This window comes from Acanthopagrus latus, chromosome 2 (assembly GCF_904848185.1).
Source record: "Acanthopagrus latus isolate v.2019 chromosome 2, fAcaLat1.1, whole genome shotgun sequence".
NCBI lineage: Eukaryota > Metazoa > Chordata > Actinopteri > Spariformes > Sparidae > Acanthopagrus > Acanthopagrus latus.
This window is the reverse complement of record NC_051040.1, coordinates 22,280,849-22,294,386: the sequence shown is the minus strand read 5'-3', so window position 1 is coordinate 22,294,386 and position 13,538 is coordinate 22,280,849. Positions and strand designations below refer to the sequence as shown.

At 45.1% G+C, this 13,538-nt stretch overlaps 1 protein-coding gene across 7 annotated transcripts in view; it reads right to left on the bottom strand.

Annotated features, from left to right (window-relative positions):
• fli1 (Fli-1 proto-oncogene, ETS transcription factor) overlaps positions 1–13,538 on the bottom strand; it is a 35,555-nt gene that overhangs the window by 13,757 nt on the left and 8,260 nt on the right. For 5 of the 7 annotated variants that reach the window (XM_037081512.1, XM_037081527.1, XM_037081536.1 and 2 more), the window contains 3 exons: positions 9,217–9,428; positions 8,777–8,931; positions 7,459–7,662 (listed from right to left, as the gene is read on the bottom strand). In XM_037081512.1, coding sequence (XP_036937407.1) covers positions 7,459–7,662; positions 8,777–8,931; positions 9,217–9,428 — 571 coding nt within the window. The remainder of the gene's footprint in view (positions 1–7,458; positions 7,663–8,776; positions 8,932–9,216; positions 9,429–13,538) is intronic. The other 2 variants (XM_037081518.1, XM_037081555.1) reach the window with 1 other exon arrangement.

The window sequence follows — 13,538 nt, the reverse complement described above, 5'->3', positions numbered from 1 at the left end:
AAAACAGACCCAAAAATGCACAGAGAAAACACAAGAGCAGCTACTACACGGGGAGCGCTGAGATTTAGCGCTGAATTTGCTCCTCAGAAGGGAGGGTGCCTTTTTTTTTTTTTGAATGGAGCAAACAAAAAAAAACAAAAACTTGAAGGCAAAATGGAATTTGTGATGTGCCTTTCTCGAGATTTGACGCAGGATGCTTACCAAACTTGCCGTGCTGCTGCTGCTGTCAGGGTTGGTGGGGGTGAAGGGGCCCATGGTGGCAGACTAGGGGTCTGTTTTTTTAGGGGGTGGATGTGGGGGTCTTGGGGGGAGTCGGGCGCTCCGCAAATGTATTCTAACCTCCCAACAGCCCACCCCTCCCATTTCTACCTACTCCACGGCACCCCCAAGGCTCTGGGTCTAGTTTAGAAACCTGGGGGCCTCAGAACAGGGGAGCCTTTGTATGAGGCCTGGTCCCTGCACAGCAATCAAACGCAGCTCCCCGTACAAAAATAATTCCACACGCAGAGTGTAAGCGCGCGGGGGCGAGCCACCAAAACATCATCTTTTGGTATGGGGGAGAAAGTGTACCAGAAAGATGAACAGACAGACAGACAGACAGACAGAAAAAAAAAAGAAAAAGACGGCGATGAGGGAAGAGGAGGAGAAGGAAGGGGCTGTTAACCCTTTTCCTACTGTGTGCCACATATGTGGGCTGACCCAGACAGGCAAACAGGCAGCATTGCTGAGAAAACCTCAAACCGTCCCACAGAGAAATTCAGGCCTGCTGTACGAGAGTGGGTGAGCGAGGGATAAAGAGAGAGAGAGAGAGAGAGAGAGAGAGAGAGAGAGAGGGAGAGACACCACAGCTGACAGTTCGGTTCGGCGGAGGGAGCCTTGGCTGTGCTGCCTATTTATTTGGACGGCTTCTTCCTCTCTCAGAAAACAAACACGTCCCGGTAATCTGACAGCACAGTGGGAGGACTGGCTAGTGTTCAGCCTTGAAGACCCTAACTCTCTCTCTCTCTCTCTCTCTCTCTCTCTCTCCGTCTAACCCTCCCCAGCCACATCTGCTCGCAGTCTGCTCGATTACATAACATCCACAAACAATTTTCTTTTCTCTTCTTTCGATAACTGATGGCTCTTTCAAAAAGGCCCTGTCCTTCGGTTTGGCACGCCCCACAATATTGACAGAGGTCTTAAAGGGCTTGCTGAGCATTGTGACTGTCTTCCATCGGGGCCCGGCTGTTTATTCTGTAGAGCCATATGATACCATGGCCTCAGACATGTGGTCTGAGCTTTGTCAACAAACTGAGGGTCCCAGTCACCCAGTTTCTTAGGCATTTTGCCACTTCAAGGGTGCCAAACGGGCTCCAGCCAGAAGTAAGTCATCCTTTCAGCCCTATAGGATAGAGCTGCACTGTGGGAAGCCAGCCTTCAGCCTTGAATAGCGCACAAGAGAATTTCCAGCAGGTCCTCCAAACCAAAAGGGATTGTTTGTCATAAAAATCACCAGAAAACGCCAAGGCACTGTTGTCTCAGAGCCTTTGTCAAACTCTGTGTTGAAGGCTTGATGATGGAATGCGTCATAGTTGTTTTAAAGTTCTAACAAGGCCATGTGGTGACAACAAAGGAATTTTAATTATTCAAAAAGAGAGTGCCTCAGAGTTTTCTTGTGATTTTTATGTCTACATGCGGCCCTATCCAAAGAGTGCTGAGAACAAACTCAGTTGAGTCCAGAAAGTGCTCCTGCCCTCATGTTAAAGATCATTTGTCATTGCCATTCAGAATGACCCAAAGGACACTGTTTGTTTGCAGTTACTTACGAAATGTAGTGAATTGCTCATTACATAGGCCTATTACTCATTTCAAAAGCATTTTCACTTTGCTGATTACTCATCTGAGACCGTCTTGTCCATGCGAGTCCAACATTTAAATCCAGTATTTCCACAGACTGTGTACAGCTTTGCAGCAACAGCACTACAAATGAGGCCCTGCTGTTTTCTTCTTCACTGTACGAGCTGTGAGCTTCGTCCCCAGGCGCAGTCCGTGGAAATACTGGATTTAAACGTTGGTTTTCACGACAGGAGACAGCGTTCACACATCTCTCAACACTTGCGAGGTCGCAAAAAACGCCTTTAAGCTGCTGCCAGATAACAGATAAAAAAAGATTTGTATTTTCTCCCAAAGTTTTAAGGTCCATGTGACTGGGTCACAGAGTAATGTACAGAGCAGCAAGGTTACCAGTGGTGTTGCGTCCAGTCCCGAACAAAAGCTGGTGATTCTTGAATGAATCACCAGTGGCTAATATTAGCAGGTTGTCAGTGACGGAGCAGCATTTTTCTAAATGAGACCACAGTGGAGTGACCTGTGGTCACATCACTCCTCTCCTCCTCCGTTCCTGACGGCGCTAAGCTAACATGTGCCGCGCCAGTCTGTCACTGAAGGGAGACCAAACTGAGATCAGTCTTTCAGTAAGATGCTGGACAAACGGATCGGACAGTACTGTATTTACTGACTTTGTTATTTCTTACTCTATTCAGTATTGCAAAAGTAATCTCAGTACTCTTCATTGAGTAATGCATCACTGCCGAATACTCTTTGTCGGTAGCTTCATTCTGATCTGCTACCAGGAAGGGTTTGGTTCAGTTTAGGCTCAAAAAGGTGGTTAAGGTTGGAGAACAACCGTGGTTTGGGTTCTAAAAAAGCAAACATTAATTCCTGGTCTGTGACTGGGTATGAACTCACATATGAAATTCAAATGCACCACACGCTCGTCCCACACAACGACCTCCACCTCGCTGTCCGCCTTGCTACATAAAGGGCACACCACTTCCTGCATTGGCATCGAGTGTTCGCATTGGATGTTAATCTTGCGGTGTGGAATTGTCCAAAATGAACATAATTCCTAGGCGGATATTCAAGACTGTCCTCACCAGAGAATGATGTAATGGGTTGTAAGCTTCAATTCCTAAAATGACCAAAAAAATGCAGCATGATGTAGTATGATGTTTTTATACGGCAGCTCAACGAAACCACTTAGTGAGGAGGCCCTGGTGGAGGGGTGGATCAACAGATTGTATCATCTCGAATCAAATGATTGCTTACTTTCTCACCCTTTGATCAATGACTTGTGAATTTCTGAAGGTCAGATATGAAAAAGTTACAGAAATCCCTAAAAAAGTATCTGGCACGCACCTCTGTTGGATTATACTGGCACCATTGCAAAATTCTAACCATAGCTCATTTGCCATCGCCACAGTTTAGGAGAGTAGTATAGATGTCTTGCTTTTCTTAAACATAATGGCATGAGATGTCACTTGGCTTGTGGTTCTCAAAGAGCCACAAGGAAACATTTCAGAAACTAAACTACAAAGCCAATTTCCAGAAAATCACGACCCTATTACTCAAGTTAATCCACAGACCTTGGCGTTTAAGTAGAAACTATTTACTTTACGATGCACATTGCACAATAGGAAGTGCGCATCTACTCAGGGATGTCACAAGCAAGAGCCTCTCACGAGTGCCATCTACTTCCATTGCTGAAGGAAGGCCTCTCTACGGCCCGTATCTTCAAAATCAAAATCTAGATTGATAAACAGCTCAAGAGGGTAAGAGGAATTGTGTGACTAAATTGTATGTTTCATTTTGGGAGAGGACTGTCCCTTTAAAAACACCACTGACTTGAAATCCAAGATTTTACAGAATAGCCCCATATCAACATACTTAACTGGCAATTGGGCTGAAAGTAGCTCCAATTATAATGGTCCTCTAAGCAGCGAGCTTAAATTACAGCTGAGCTCATCACAGTGTTTACATGAATAGCAACTGCTTATTATCCACCTCCACTTATGCTAATGTGATATGTACATACATTCCTCTAAGTGTCTGGACCCGGGCGGGCAGTCGAGTGAGCAGCCACGAAAAACTGCTCTGTAATGGTGGCTAACGGCAGACAGCTAACAGTACAGGGCGAGGAGCCAAGCAGTTGAGCCCCTCTGCACCAGTGATAATCTGCCAATAGAAAGAACTAATGCACGGGGAGCTCAATAAAAATGTTGTGAGGGGAGAAAGGGGAGAGAGAGGGGGAGAGAGAGAGAGAGAGAGAGAGCTCTCCAGACCTCCTTTTTCCCTACTCAGCCTTCGAGCCCAGATGTTTATGGTCTGTATAAACTATTGAGGGCTCGAGAATGTCCCCCACTCTGGAGCGAGCAGCAGCAGCAGCAGCAGCAGCGGTGCAGAAGCCCAGACTTATCACTCTCCCTCTCTCGCTCGCTCTCCCCTTCTCCCTCTCTCTGTCTTGACTCCCTCGCTGTAAATCCATCCAGACACACAAGCGGCGGCGACAGCTGGGAAACAGAACTATTGCTATCCTCCAACGGCACTCAATCATGACAACCTCGGACCGTTTCCACGCACATCTTAAAAAAATAGTTCAAACCCTCCCCGCAACTTTTTTCTTTTTCTTTCTCGATCTCACACCCGCTTTCTATAACTGTTTCTCTTGCTCACAACCTCCTGCCCTTGTCCTCGAATAACTACTGTAAAATCTGTCTGTCAGGGATATATTTCTTCATCCTGTTGCTATGTTTTCCTCAGATCCACAGTAGGTTTGCTCTCAACGCTCTCGTCTCGTTATTCCCCCCCCCTCACTGTCTCATCGCTGTCTCTCTCTGTCTCTCTCTCTCTCTCTGCTCTTGCATCTCCATGTGTCCGAGGATACAGTCCTTCGTTGTCTGAGGTTTCGTTTGCTCGGCTTCCTTTCCAGCACATGTGGTATCAGACCGACCTACATGGGTGCGATAAAGCAAACAGTCCGCGGTCCCTCCCTGACAGACTAATTTGAACAAATTCTCAAATTGCACCCCAAATTGAAAGCACATTGGGGTGCGGGCGGCCATCACTTATAAAAATCTGGATAAGTGACCAACAATGAGGCCAAAATAATGCATGGGCAACTACCCTTGTTACTGCAAGCAGCTGGGCAGCCAGACAGATGTTCAGATTGTGCCAGCGGTTGCACCAGTGTGGGTGTCTGGGCGATATTTCTGTGCATGACGTGGCAGGAATGTTTTGTTATGGTATGGCTGTAGGGTGGGGAAGTGTGTCCTTGCCCCGTGCCGAGTGTACACACAGGGCTTAATGACTCCGAGGAATGTTGATCAGAGGTTCAATAAACAGAACCAAAGGCAGACATGATGCGCACAGATGTGCATAAAATGATTGCCGTGCCCCCTTGGATCATCCATTCTTCAGAGGATGATGGGGGGTAAATACGGGGCAGAGTGGTGAATGGGGTTGGAGGAAGACGTCACGTGAACTGTTATCACTAATACTTCCAGGGCTTGGCTCAGTCTTTCCCTCGCTCTTGCTTTTTCTGTATTCTGGAAGCTCGGCCAAGCTCCAGCTCTCGTGAGTGAAGCCAGAGGTCTATTTTCTGGACGGGGTTACTCCTCGTCTGTGATTGTGTTTGTTTGTGCTGCAGGGGGAAAAGAGAGAACGGCTTTGGCTTCCAAATCATCGGCCCTGCAGGGTCTGCATAAAGCCTCGACTCTCCTCCTCTTCCTCCTGCTTCTCCTCCTCCTTCTCGGCCTTCCTCAGATGTTCATTTACCAACATGGTTCCTCTTGCCCCTAGGCTCCCCGTGTCAATAACACGCGCTGCTCGCTTCCCAGAGAAGCTGCCCCAAAAACAGGTCAGTCAGTCCAGGCACGGGACGGGAGCATTCATCTTTTTGATTGTCGGGATCGGATCCAAAGCAATTTCAGCTGGCAAGTGGAGAGGATTCCCGAGACATCTCTTCTGTCTCCAAAACACACAAGGTCTAAATAAAAAAAAAAGGGCAGCGATGGGCAGAGTCGCGGCGCAGCACGCCTAAGCCGTGGCTAAGTCCCGCAGCCAGTGGCCATAATGAAAACTGCTCTGCGGAGCGTGCCCAGTGGCGGTCAGACAGATCCACCCGCTGCAGCGCTGCACAATGAGGCTGTTATACTCATGACAAGCATCTCTCTCTGCCCAGACGCTGTGCATAGAGAAAACTGTTGACACCCACAAAATACAGTTCCCATTACATCACGCCGAGGCCCATCGCAATTTCTTGGGAGCAATGTTAAATTTAGTCGAGCCATCAGTCACTCCACCCAACGTGGTGTCATGATATTCTGCAGCCACAGCAGAGGCAGCTCTTTCTATTTTAAAGCACAGAATGCAAAGAATTCGAAGATGGGACAAACTGTTCTCTGTACGTCCAACAATCGCTTTACTCGTGATCTGCTACATTTTAAAATAAGCGGGGGACATACCTACTCTCTGAAAGCAGACATCGCTGTGTATTCAAACCAACGGCCACGCCAGATGTTACTTCTTATATTAAAACGTAATTTGCATACTGCCTCAGAAAATTCCCCGCCGAAACATATGAGGCGGGATTGCGCCGAGGAGATCTTCAAAGGTAAGAGGCTCAAATTTAGTTGCCTCCATTTCAAATTGCAGATCAGCTTTCTCTGCCGTGCTCAACACACAGGCCAGGCACGATTCCTGAGGCAATGCACCTGGGCTTCATCTCACCGGACCATGTGGAGTAAGGCGCTGTGAAGTCAAGTGGGGGATGTAGTCGATGGTTATCTCGAGACGGGAAAGAAACCCTCTTGGTTTCCACAACTCTGCTTATTACTGGGTAGCCATTATGGAGAAATGAGTTTCCAGTAAAAGCAATTTCATTGTTTATTGATGGTAATGTGAGAATAGTGCGGTGACATAAAAAAAAAATAAATAAAAAAAAACAAAGTGTCATGTTGTTTGCCCGGGTTTGGCGTTTTCTTCACTCTCACTTCTCATCCAAAAGCCGAGAACAGTATATGAAAAGAGGCTTGTGTGTTGACTGAGGGTTGATTTTGACTTTCATTCTTTGGCAAAGATGGATGCCAGTGCAGACTTCAACCTGAGCGCAACCAGCTCGACATACAGCAGGGACACCGAGTGCACATTCTCACCAAATTTACTGTCCTCTTACTTCAAAAACCAGATTATCTTCAGTGTTGTCATTCTTTGTCGATTGACTTTTTTTTATCGATTGATTCTCCAACAACTTTTCTTCCATGTACCATGTACCTTAACATTAAGTAAATCTTGATTGCATGATGTAAAGGCTATAGAATAAAGACACCATTGGCATTTAGATTGGCTCCTTACAAACCTTGCTTTCGGTTTGCAATTTTGTCTGCCACGAAATCACGGAAAGGGAAGGCTGACTGGCAGTCCAGCCAAGCACCATTTCTATCTGCTTTTCATGACTCCATTATACGCTCGATGGATGAATAGACTCACAGTTGATCCTGTGTTGTTGGTAGTTGCTACTCTGAGGAAAATGGAAAGGATCCAGTTGTCTTCACGACAGCAGCACCGACAATAACACCACTTGGAAACACTAGGAGGGGAGTTGTCTGTTTCCACTTTTAAAGTTGCACAAAGTGTACTCACTTTCCCTGAGGTAATTGAGATGAGAGAGAAGCACTTCAGCGTTGTACATGCTGGTGAGCCGGAGGAAGTCGTCCTTGCCCATCTTGCAGAGCTCTTTGCCGTCTGTGTTCTGAAACATGGACGTGTCGATCTCTAATAGGCCGTACTCCTTGATGGCCCACTCGAGCCACTGGCGCACATGGTCCTGGGACCACAACGACGGGTCTGCAGGAAGACAGAAGAAGAAGAAGAAGAAGAAGAAGAAGAAGAAGAAGAAGAAGAAGAAGAAGAAGAAGAAGAAGAAGAAGAAGAGAGGAAGTTAATTGACTTCCAAACAAATAGATTATGGACAGACACCAAGGAAGACAGTTGGGAGAGCCTCATATTTAACTAAGGTAAAGAGAGGGAGAGACAGGAACAAATTGGAAACAGAATTTTGTATCAGAAGCAGACCTTGTTCAGATACTTGTAAAAACTTGATCTTATTTTAACCACATGGGATAGGGTTTGCCTTTGTGGGATGACTCATATTAGATTTCAGGTAAATAGCCTTTCACAGTAGTTTTCACTCTGAAATCCCTTCCTGTGATTGTTCCTGTGGCATGTGGGATGTTGCGTCGTCCCAAACCTTAACCCTATCCCAGATGGCAAGAAAGCAATATTAAACAGAAGCAGTACTTCTAAACCAAGTGTGATACACTGCACATCCAGTGTGGACCCAAACCCCAAACTTACCACTAATGGTTAAGGAGTGGCCACCATGTGGATCTCCTATTAGGTTAATAGACAAGTGGCCTCTTGCATCAGTTAAGCACTAAAACTTCAACAGCCCTTAAAAAAAACGGAAAACTGAGCAAGGCTCCATTCGATTTTAATTAAATGAATCACATATGCTCATTTTGGGGAAAATATAGTCATTCTCTTTGGCTCCCCTGCTCAAACCTAACAACCTAATCAACATTAATATCACTTCTCTACAGGCTATAACCCTGAAACTCCCCTTGTTCCCACCCCAACTGTGTTATGTTACACACTGAAGGATCACATTTGTGAGACCAGTGAAGGAATATATAGGTCTTGCAGACAAACAGACACCTCTACCTGCTCCCATGAGTGACGTAAAACACTGGAACAATGATTTGCCCCGTGAACCCGCTAAATAGAAATGGGACTCATTAAACATTTACAGCGTTGGCAAACGTCAACCAAAACAGAGGAGTGATTCCGTCTGTAATCGCAGCAGCAAGACAGGGAAAAACATAACAATTTGCACCTGCATAAATATGCAGTGAATAAACAGAACTTATCCAGCTCTGCACTGTCAAAAAGCTGTCCTCACCTGCAGGTACGATGACTCTCCTCTCATTGGTGGTCATGTTGGGGGGAGGGGCATTCTTCTCATCCATGTAGTTTCCATAGCTCATCTGAGATGTGTCGTTACCCCCCACCAGCTTATTACATTTACCCACACTGCAGTCCACTGGAGACTCCCTGCTACACAGACACACACAGACAAGAAAGTTGTGAAAATATTATCAGCAGACAAATTGGGTGTTGTTGGTTTTTCTTTTCTGGTCATTGACTTTGGCATGGGGCATATAAGCCCTACAATGGCCAGGGCCAAGTACACCGAACATTAGAAGCAAGGAGCTGTGGTAAAGAAGTTGCCCGTTGAGTGACAAATGTCAATGTTTATCAGCTGAAGTGACGAATACCAAAAGCCTAATAAGTCTAACGATGATCGATGTAAGACACAGGAAGTGGTTGTCATGCAAATACCTGGATCCATTCATGTGCTCATACTCTCTCTTGACGTTGACCCGCACTGGCTGGTTGATCCACTCCTGCTGTGGGGGTAAGGGGTTGATTTTGTGGGTCTGGCCGTAGTCCTGTGCGCCAGATGCAGTCATGTCTGTCTTGGGGAGAGGGGCAGCAGTAGCGTAAGGAGGCTCAAATAAGGACTGGTCTTCACTCACCACTGATAGCGCCTCCTGTGGGTGGAAGGAACAAATGCTTGGTATGTCGTTCTCAGGACATTATATGTAGCCAAAAATACATTTTAAACAGTTACTTTGATATTTTGGGAAAATTTGCCTTCTTGCAGGCATTCAGATGTGAATACCAGCACCACTTATAAGGTTGTCAATTTCATTTAAATGTTAAAGCTGGCAGCTATTTAGCTTAGCATAGCATTAAACCTGTGCATGGGGGAAATGGCTAGCCTGGCTTTAATCCAATTGTTAAATAAAACAACCCCAAACATATATTAACATATATATAAACTCATTAATTAACATGCTATAGTGCTTTTCTTTACAGACACTGAAATTTTAATTTTTTACCTCGAGTGTGGGAGACACTTTTGTAGATAATAAAGACATTTAATACATATAATAATGTGTTACTATAGCCTGTTTCCTCCCCTGCCTTTTTATGCTATCACTCTCCTGCTTGTAGTTTCACATTTAAAGGTGCAGTGTGAATGATTCAGTGGCATCTAGAGACATGGTTGCAAAATACAACCAACTGAGCACCCCTCATCTCATCCTTCCCTACAATGGTGACTAAAAACGAGCCCTCTGTATAGTCAGTTTTTTGTTTGTCCCTTCTGAGCTACTGTAGATACATGACAGTGCTGCACAGCAGACTTTGTGGAAGAGGACTGTAGATATAAAAGGCTCATTCTCAGGGCAGAAAAAAATAAAACACAACAATTATTGGTTTCAGGTGATAATACACAAAAGAAAACCTAATTGTGAATATTAAATTTCATCTCTGCCCCCACATACTACACACTGGACACTTTAAGAGTTTTGAGTGTGGTATCAATCTCCTCATTTAACTCAAGAGAGCGAAGAGGCACATGTATCCCAAAATGTCAAACTGTTTCAAGTAGGAAGACGTAGTCCTGTAATGAGACCGATAAGAACGCACTCACGCACACGAGCAGATACAACTCTCTCAGTTGACACAACCCAGAAACTTGTGATGTCAGGTTTTCAATCTCTTGTGTATTTTTGTTTACAGCAATTATGTGCAGTTATTGGTCATATCGCAGTCTGGCATCCAAAGTCGTTTGTGTTTACAGCCCACGTAGCAACTGCAGCTTCCTGTTGATGTTAGGACAACTTCAATCATGCCCAAAGTGGATTCAGAGACCATGTTGTACGCCTCAGTGCTGCGCTGGTGTACTGACATCAGTCAATCAGTGCGTACACACAGCCTGCTCCACCGCATGACCGTGATTTGATTCACGGTTTAAGCACAAAAATTCCGCTCAAATTCTCACATTTACTGCATGAACTGGCAATTTTAAAATATCTCAGCAGAACTTTCCAGTCATGTGGTTGTGTAATCGTTTTCGCTCGCACATTGTCAGCATCTCAACTTTCTCTGGAACCAAAAATCCCCTGTCATGCCCTGATGTGTCTGTCTTGTCTGAGCGCCGGGGCCTGCCTCCACAGCTGAAGACTCAACAGAAGCAGGGGGGGTCACAGCAACACTGACCCCTCTGCTGTGGCTCAGCTGGAGCAATGTAAGTTTATTAAAGAAAACAAACGCAGAAACTCAGGGCCGGCCAAGATATTACGTGGTTTCAAACATGCTCCTTGTACAATGTCTTGGAAGAAAAGCACGCATTGTGTACATGTTAACGTACAGATGTCACCGCTTGGTGTTTGATGGCCGACAGAGTCGGCAACGTCCTCACCTGAGACCTGAGCCGGGCAACTCTCAGCCGGCACATAATGCCGCTGAGCAATAATGAGATGAGTCAGCTGTTGTTGTAATTCAATCTTAAAAACAATCAAACAAGCACAAACAAACAAACAAACAAAAAAAACTATGAGTCAAAATATCAAATGAAATCATTACAGTCATATGCTTCTGCTCAGGATTAAGCTCGGGTCTGACGCACATCTGGATCTGATAGGATCTGATGGCAGACTGAGACGTGTCTAATTCCCCACGACTGAATTATTTCATTCCAAAATGCCACATATGTGCCTCAGGGGGAAAATGCTACTTGATATTCACTGATCAATATTTCCAGCGTGTAGCCGTTTGCATTCTCTAAAATGTTACTTTTATTAAAGCGAAATCCTAGTGATCTCGCTGAACTTAAATGTCATTCCATTCTAAGATGTTTCATGCAAGTCGAACGTTTTCACTTATCCCTGCTTTGATGATAAATGTCTCCTTTTGGAGCAAACTTTTTCATTACATCCAGAGGCTGGCTTATATGATAATACTGTGTGTATGTGGGGTGTATATATATATATATATATATATATATATATATATATATATATATATATAGAGAGAGAGAGAGAGAGAGAGAGAGAGAGATACACACACACCAAATAACGACACTATAACCGGGACGGTATCTCACCACCTCTATCCTGACTCCACTGGTTTGTTAACTGTCCCTCAACTACCATAATCACAACAACTTATGGCTGAAACACAAAGAAAATGACTATGATTTCACTTTGAAAAAACAGTACGTACGAGTTCTCAAACCAGGAGCTTTAGCAAGATTAAATTATTACGGAAATTATCGTATTTGATTATCAAACACATTATTGCTTTACTTGATCAAATATTTGGACAATATAATTTGATAATGACTAGCAGCCATCAGTGCTCGTCTGGTTTTTAAAGTTCCAGTCGTTTTGATAAACATGTGAAACCATCTCAGGCACTTGAGAACTGATCTAATAAACTGAAGTGGCAGGTGAAGCCCTTACTACGTACGGTTTGTTACCACAAGTTATGGAAACCTTTGCAAAATGGTTTACAGTTGTGACTGCGCTGTAGTGCCCTCTGTTGTAATGCCACAGACCCACAGCTGGCTGCTTTGACACAGGTAAAAAAATGACCATCTTTTGTTAACACCTTGGAGTAAAAGCTACCGGCATTCCCTTCTAACAAAGTGCTGACGTGGATCAACAAGACCAACTTCTCTCCGAAACAAAAACCTTTCTTCGCTCACGGATAGAAAGACCTCAGCCTACGCCACTCACAAAAATACAACAATAACAAAAAAAAAAAAAAAAAAAAAAATCTGACTTCTGGATATACTACTGCTTTAATAAAATATTACTCCTCGGGGTGAAGGGTGGATAAAAAAGCTGAACCTCTCCAGAGTATTTAACCATCTCGCCAGAATTAGATTTTCCAGTGATTTCATCAGTGGATCCATCACAGTCTGAACCCTGGCAGCCGAACTCGCTATCTGAGCAGAGCACACCAGCTAGTCTGCGGATGATAAAGCGTAGAAGAGTGAGGGAATGTCTCATTATGGCCCCGATAAGGACTCGGCCCACCATTGTTGACTGCTGCACGTTATATTTACAGTGACATATCAGCCCGCGCAATTAAAACCATGATTGGCAAGTGGTGTGTGGGTCGATCAAGATTGCCGAGCCGGGTTTTAAAAATAGGAGCACGGCACTCTGGTGAGGGGAAGCTGAAAGGGGTGACAGACCAGTGCCTGTGTTTTCCTTCCAGTATCACTGAGGAACACACACACACACACACACACACACACAGACACACACACTGCCAATGAGAGCTGCAGGCGGTTAAGCTCAGTTTTCTGTCAGCCTCACACTGTCCACAGACACTCTCAAAACATTTTTAGTTTGATTCCCATGGAGGAGCATATCTGAACATACACACTCTGTACACAGGTTCTGAGTTGTCATCACCCCCCCCACACACACACACACACACACATACACACACGCACACAAAAAAAATGAAAACATACACAACATCTGAACCTTATTCTTGCTATATATCTTTCAGCGGCTCCGCACACAAAGAGGAGAGAGAGAAGAAAAACATCAACTAAATCCTGGCTCAGCTGTTAAACTGCGGGCCCCATTAGGAGCATTGTGTGAGTGTGACACCTGCTGGGAGCCACCTCTGCTCTGTTTACATCAGCCAAAGTCCATCTCCCCAAGTGCGTCACGACGCGTCTGGAGCCCGAATGGATGTGTATGCAGAGAGCGCCCGCATCCAGACTCGCACGTGTGATTGTTTGACGTTCACACACAGCCATCTAGCAGGAGCCACCCGGGATGGGGGGGGAG